General features: G+C 41.2%; 1 protein-coding gene across 1 annotated transcript in view; it reads right to left on the reverse strand.

Annotated features, from left to right (window-relative positions):
- Positions 1-5,543, reverse strand: part of LOC125030801 — a 14,426-nt gene extending 8,883 nt beyond the window's left edge. The window contains exons 1-10 of the mRNA XM_047621141.1: positions 5,514-5,543; positions 4,996-5,163; positions 4,624-4,740; positions 4,055-4,138; positions 3,593-3,709; positions 3,057-3,184; positions 2,654-2,810; positions 2,156-2,253; positions 1,137-1,318; positions 32-102 (exon numbers count right to left, since the gene is read on the reverse strand). Of these exons, the coding sequence (XP_047477097.1) occupies positions 32-102; positions 1,137-1,318; positions 2,156-2,253; positions 2,654-2,810; positions 3,057-3,184; positions 3,593-3,709; positions 4,055-4,138; positions 4,624-4,740; positions 4,996-5,163; positions 5,514-5,543 (1,152 nt within the window). The remainder of the gene's footprint in view (positions 1-31; positions 103-1,136; positions 1,319-2,155; positions 2,254-2,653; positions 2,811-3,056; positions 3,185-3,592; positions 3,710-4,054; positions 4,139-4,623; positions 4,741-4,995; positions 5,164-5,513) is intronic.
- Between the last annotated feature and the right edge of the window lie 1,957 nt (positions 5,544-7,500).

The following is a 7,500-nucleotide window of genomic DNA, read 5'->3' on the forward strand; positions in this document are numbered from 1 at the left end:
ACTTTAAGGACCCAGTAAGCATGGCACCGACCTCCCAGCAGCCAAGCCCAACGAGAGGCATGCAAATTCCACAGCTCAGAGTGATTGCCTTGTCCATATCTGCTGAAAAAATGCATGGGTGACCGGAATGTATTAACAGAGTATTTATATAAGTATACTGATGACTACGTATATATTTTTCCCTATATTTCTCTTTTTCTTTTCTTTATATTTCTTTCGCCTCCGGTCAACTTTAAATTCACTCTGAAATGAATTTGTCATAGAAAGGGTAAGAGAATCCGGAGATAATTTATAAGTAACGAAAGGGCCAAGGTCTGCACACAAACATATTATTTTTCCCTTTGTCTGTTATCTGTGGCATACGCAGTGTCATTCTTCTTTCCCTGTCCGTGGAGTAATTGTTATGCAGTATATTTTTGTCTTGGCACTCGATAAAACGTCTTTTATATTTCATGACTATATAAACAGCGTCGTTTTTTCCCCATAAGGAAGATTTTACATCGCATCCATCCAACGACACAGAAATACAGTTAGAGTTAAAGAAGATTAACATATTCATTCGGACAGGGTTGGAGTTTTGCTGTGTGCAAAGGAACACTCCTTACTCATACCAAAACACCTACCTGCCGAGTTCACTGACGCCGACTGCTTCTAGAACTCGATCTTTTCTACGTCCTCTTTATCTCTCTCTCTTTTACTTCCTTATCTGATTATCTCCTTGAGCATTTACGCCTCATTCTCTGAGATTCTTTTGTGAAACGATATCTTTAACAATCTTACGGAAAGCAGTAACTAGGAAAAAATAACCATGCATTGTAGATGAGACCATTAATACAATAGAAATTGATACTTGGGGAAATAACGATGCCAACAAACGGTCTGATCGAGGTTTTGTGTCTTTAAAGAAATATTTTTTGTGACTTCAAGTGGATGTACTTATGTGAATAGATAAGAATTCATGGTATTTTTAACATCCAATTGTGTGTGTGTGTGTGTGTGTGTGTGTGTGTGTACACTTGCAGAATATATATGTATGCATACGTACAAATATATAATAATCTTATTTTTTAAAATTATTTATATGATATATGTTTTTTGTTGAAAATATATATATATATGAAGGACACAGGACGTACACAGTGTAATTACAACATCGGAAAATTTACGTTTCTTCGCACTTGAAATTCTATAGAATACAAACTCGTCTTCTGCAATAGCATTGTGAGATTTGACGTCCCGCGGTTGCTTTATCGTTACGCTCCCTACAATCTTCACCTGAACTATATGTTGTGCTGCTTTCCGTCTAATATTTACACTGCTGAAACGGAATGGGTTTATGTGGTTATTCATTAGCTCTAGCCAGAAAATAAGGTGTAGGTTCTTAAAAACAACAAATTCTTTTTAAAATATTTTATTTTTTTGCATATTCTTAGAACATATGAAATGGACATGTCACATTTATATTTTATTGACTTAAGATGAAGCGAAAATATCTTTCATAACTATACTTATAGTGTATACACACACACACACATATATGTGTGTGTGTGTGCGTGTATGTTTTATATAAGTCTGTATGTACGAATGTACGTATGTACAGTATGCATGTATATATGTATGATGTACATATACATACATATATAAATATATATATATACATACATACATATATGTGTGTATATATACATATGCATATATATGTATATGTATGTGTGTATAAAATTCTATGTATACATGTATGTATGAATATATGTAGATATTGGTACATTTTTTCTTCTGATCAAAATCGGGGCAGGCGCGTGCGAGGGCAGCGAATGGAAGAGGAGTGGAATGATGACAAAACTCCTTATATTTTGACAGGCAGTATGAACTGATGACTGCATTCGGACCTTTCTATTCGTGACATTCCGGGTGATCTACCAGCCTGGAAAAGAATAAGAAGTTACTTAATAACATATCATATCTATATCATAATATAGCATAACCTGAACTACTGTGCAAAACATTTAGGTATAATAAAAAAAAAATTTAATATTCAAACAGCCAGTTATACACACGTAGAGCCAACTTTTCTTCCTCTGCCTACCTAAAGCTCTTTCTATACCAATCAAAGTATTCTATCACAAGGCCATGACGCAACTGCTTCGCGACTCACCCAGGGCGGTTGGCGAAGACGAAGGAGCGACCGGAGGGCCCTTTGTCGAGGCTCCTGAGGGAGGCTATCTCGGTGTCCGTCAGCGTGAACTTCCACACCTGGTGGACGAGACATTTCAGGTAAATATTACGTAATGACGGAATGGAATAATTTTTTTTTTTTTAATAACACAAACCAAATTTATTGACTTCAAGAAAAAATATAAGAAATAAATCAATAATACCAGGTGGACGAATGTGCAAGTACTATTAAATGAGGTAGATATGAGTGATGAGGGATATGTACGGTGATATATGAGTGATGAGGGATATGTACGGTGATATATGTTTGTATAGGAACTGAGTACTAGAGGATATATGTAGTAGTATGTTTGGGGGGAGTATTAACGTGCATATGAGGATGTTGCGCTGATAATGTATGCCTACTACATTACACCGCTCGCAGTTGCATGAACGGCAGTTTATTGCGAGCCTACGAACCCCTGGCCACTGTACTCACGTCGATGTTGGCGGCGATGCGCGAGGGCGTGACGGACTTGGGGATGGCGATGAGGCCCTGCTGGACCAGGAAGCGGAGGAGGACCTGCGCCGTCGTCACGCCGTGCCTCTCGGCCACCAGCCGCACCACGGGGTCCTCCAGCAGCGTCGGTATATTGCTGAAGGAGAGGAGGAGAAGAAACGAAATAAAATGAATAATACAGATCATATCACGGCGCTGAGTGGTGCAAAGAAAGTCGTTTTCCTTTGGTTATTTCCCTTTTTCAGAGCTTATCATTGACATTTCAGCTTCACAAGACAAACGATAAAAATGAAAAAAGGCATGGCATAAAGCTTCAGATAATTTATTTCATTTATTACTACCTTTGAGCATTTTTAAACGAGACAAAGGGAAAAAAACTCACCCGCCGCTCAGCATAGGAATGTTCTGCCGGCCGGGGGAGCCGAGGGGGGCGTAGGCGGTGATGGCGATGTTGTGGCTCTTGCAGAACTCCTGCATGTCGTGCTGCTGGAAGTGCGCGTGTAACTCAACCTGCAGGAGAGCATAAATATTTTTCATTCATGAAACGGAAATATCATTGGGCTGATCAGACGTGGCATCCCAAACAATCCCATTTGGGATGTGTTCAGGAGCCACCAAGTAAGCAGTGAAAAGGCCCCCAAGTTTTTTTTTAGTTTTGTTTTCTTTGATCACAGTTTCGTCTAACTAGGAATGCTATCTCTTTGTTCAGTTTTACTAAACTTCCGCCAGGCATATTCTGCATCTGCCGTGTACATATCTATACATACATTAAAAGGTATGCTGATATGTACTGATATACTCGGATCTCGGTTATGTACGGATCTTGTAAATAACTAAACACCATTTCCAGACATGGACTTCCTGTAGCGTTGTCACCCATATCCATGCATTTCCTCATTGTTTTAGCCGCTGCCTCACCTGCTGCACGGACGGAGGAATCTTCGCAACGGCGCAGATCTTCCTCAGCTGCTTGATGGAGAAGTTGGAGACGCCGATGGACTTGGCCAGGCCGAGCGTCTTCATCTTCTCCATTTCCTTGAAGGAGGATTACGGTTTGAGTTTATAATTGACCATATTTGTTTGGTTCATCATACACTCACAAACATATAGATAGATAGATACATGAATACTTGCGTGAATACATACACATATATAAACACACTTGTACACACAAAATAAAACATGTGTGCATGTGCGTGTGTGTATATACATATATATGTGTGTGTGTGTGTGTGTGTGTGTGTACATGTATATATAAATATATATTTATATATGTATGTAAGTATCATTATCTCACGTGTCTCATATGAAATTCCACATGATAACTTTCACGAATAAAGAAAACAAAATACAAGAGAAGCGTGAAGGAGAGAGACACACCTTCCAGACGGCGATAAGGTCTGTTCCGAAATCCACGTTCAGCTTCCCATCGACCACCGGGAAGACATCGTTGTCGTCTTTGCCCTGAAGAGATAATTGTCAAATCTGTTTATTTCATATTTTATTTTTCTATTGCAAACTAAGATTTCCAGGCTGTTTATTTTATGTTTTATTTGTTTTATTTTTTTTCTATTGCAAACTAGGAATTGGTAGGAGTTCAGAGGAAGTCAAAGAAATGTTGTTTTTAAGATCCTAAATTACGATAGGCACTGATAGGAGTTCAGATCGATTCATAGATATGAGAGATTAAAAGAGATTCTGTATGAAAATGGGAGTTGATACGAGTTCAAAATACAGTCAGAGAAATAGTTTAAAAAAGACTCAATGGGACCAAGAAAACAGACGGGTGTCACTAAAGAGTCCAAATAGAACCAAACAAATTGTCCAGAAAAGATCCTGAATGAAAATAAAAAGAAACGTTCTTTAAAAAAATATTCTAAACGAAAAGAGGAATTGACAAGCGTCCAGATGGAATGAGAGAAAAGACCCAGAAAATCACGGCGCCTTACAATCACGCCGACGGGCCCGTGGAGGAGGTAGAGGTCCACGTAGCCCAGCTGCAACTTCTTCAGGGACTTCTTCAGGAACTTCTCCACGCCTCCTTCGTTCATGCCGATCATGGGCAGCTGTGGGTGGCGAAAGGAATAACGATGTCTTAAAAAATGTAAATGTTAGGGTATATTGATAGGAAATTTTAACTTATATTCCTCTACCAGTTTAATAGGCATCAGTTTCACATCACTGGTAACAAACATCAGACCACTCTACTTCCCCATTCACTGCTGTGCATTCCCCGACCCTTCAGTTCCCTTCTTGTACCACAGTCTCATGCCCCTGATCCCATCCCCCCCTCATTCCCTGCCCCTTGCCGCCTCCCTCACCTTGGTCACGACGAAGACCTCGCCCCTGCTCTTGCCTGTCTTCTCGAGCCAGTTGCGGATGCCGGCGCCGACGGCCTCCTCGTTGAGGTAGTTGTAGGCGGTGTCGATGTGGCGGTAGCCGGCGTCCAGCGCCGCCTCCACCGCCTGCGTCACCTGGTCCGGGGGGGACTGCGGGGAGGAAGGGGAAGGCTGTCAGTCTCTCCTGATACTAAAGATATTAATCACTTATAGACTCCTTGACCAGGTTTAGTGAGTAAGCATGTATTCTTTATTACTACATTGAAACTTATGGACGGAATACTAATAACACTGATTATTGAATTGAAAACTGTAACCACTGCTGTATCGTGTTAACAACAAAACAAACACACACACACACACACAAAGATAAATCCATGGCCAAATGCTCATAATGGATCAAACGAGGTCTGTTAACACAACAGATAATAACATCACAGTATACAAAGAAACACAAGAACCCAAACTATAATGAGTAAATGCCCAAGTTCAATACAAACCTGCCAGCATCCCAGCCCAATGAGGGGCATGCGACCCCCACACCTCAGAGTGACTGCCGTGTCCATTCCTGCAACTGGAGGCGATACAGGATTACGTAATGCTTGTAAAGAAATTGATGGGTTGTTTCATAGGGTAGTGAGATGGCACCCGTATGTATTATCTATTCATTTATCTATCTATTTATCTGTATGTATCTATCAATCAATCTATGTATCTATATATTTGCGTATCTGTATTTTTATCCATATATCTGTCTACCTACGTGTCTATGTATGTATGTCTGTATGTATGTATGTGTATATGTATATATTTATGTATCTGTTTATCTCTATATCTGTTGTCTTCCTAACTTTCAACCTAACTAATTACCTCTCTCTCTCTCTCTCTCTCTCTATATATATATATATATATATGTTTATATATTTATTTATTTATCTATCTCTCTATCTACCCATCTATCAATCTCTATGTCTGCCTACTAAAGTCTACTTATCAAGCAGTCCATCTACCTGTCTATCTATCTAATCTCTCTGTCTATCTATCTATTTGTTTATATACTAACCTATTTATCTGTCTATCTATTTTTTTTATCTATCTTGTGGTTGTGTGCTTAATGCTCAGGGTGATGTGAAGCGTGGTGTGGTGGCCTAGATAGTGTTTAGTGCTTGTATGCCTTCCCGCTTGCAGCTGCCACCGCTGGCTAGCCTAGTGCGAAAAAGGGAGCATCTCATAAGCCTCCTCTGGCAGCTCATAGCCTTTCAATCATCAAGACTTCTGGAGTGCCTCCTCGTGGAGGCACTATTTTCTTTCCCGAGATGCTCTCTGGAAACTTGGTACTTTGCGATCACAGGCTAAATTGTGGGAGATCTCGGAACGGTAGAAGGCCTGCTCAGTATACCAGGCAAGGTTTTTACCCACATTCTTCTGAAATGGATCCGTGACCACCTACTACGGCACCAGAGACCAGAGCAACCTGGTTTCACTCCTGGAAAATCCACAATAGACCATATCCTAGCACTTTGGGTCATTGTGGAACGCCGTTGTGAGTTTGGGCGTGGGTTGCTTGCAGCATACATCGACCTTAAGAAAGCATTTGACTCGGTGCATTGCAAATCACTATGGGAGATCCTGAGACTTTGGGGAATTCCGACACGGATTACTGGATAAATAGCAAGCCTATATACAGGTACTGAAAGTGCTGTAAAGCTTCTTCCTGTTAACTCAGGAGTGAGGTAAGGCTACGTCCTTGCACCAACACTTTTCAAGACTTACATGGACTGGATAATGAGCAGAGTCACTATGGAGCAACCCTGGGCAATGTCAATGTCATGGCCCTTGACTTTGCTATGCTGAGTCTCTGGAATCGCTGGTTGCAGCTCTTGATGCATTCAGCAATGAGGCGAAGACCTCCAAGGTCTCCAAGACTTAAATCCAGGATTTTGGGGGACTGCTGGAGGAATCTGTTCAGTCAATACGTACTTGCTGAGAGGATGTTGAAGTTAAAAAGAGCTTTACATACCTGAGTAGCGCAGCTCATGTCTATGAGCTGTTAGACCAGTCAGTAAACGGATTGGTCTGGCAGTAGGAGCCATGAACTTAGTCAACAAAAGTATTTGAAGAAGCAGTTATTTGTGCAGAAGGACGAAGCTACGTGTCTTAAGGGCTTTGATACTGGCAATCTTGCTATATAGAAGGGAAACCTAGACCGGCATGGGGCCTAGCTCGTTTCCCTGTGGATGACCCAGCCCACCAGGTTGTCTGTTCAAGAGACAATCCTGGGTGGAGTCCCGTGGCTGGGCAGATCGACTAAACCTGTCGTGAGGAGCTGAAGATGAGCCGAGGCCCTGTCTGACGGCTCGCCATGAGGGACTCCGTGGCTAGAAACAAAGGGAAGATGCAGCTATGCGCCCCTGTTAGCGTTGTCTCAAGTGATTGATTGATATCTATCTCTCTGTTTTTCGTTCTATCTATCTAGAGAGGGAGAGG

This window comes from Penaeus chinensis, chromosome 1, assembly GCF_019202785.1.
Source record: "Penaeus chinensis breed Huanghai No. 1 chromosome 1, ASM1920278v2, whole genome shotgun sequence".
In the NCBI taxonomy this organism is placed as follows: domain Eukaryota; kingdom Metazoa; phylum Arthropoda; class Malacostraca; order Decapoda; family Penaeidae; genus Penaeus; species Penaeus chinensis.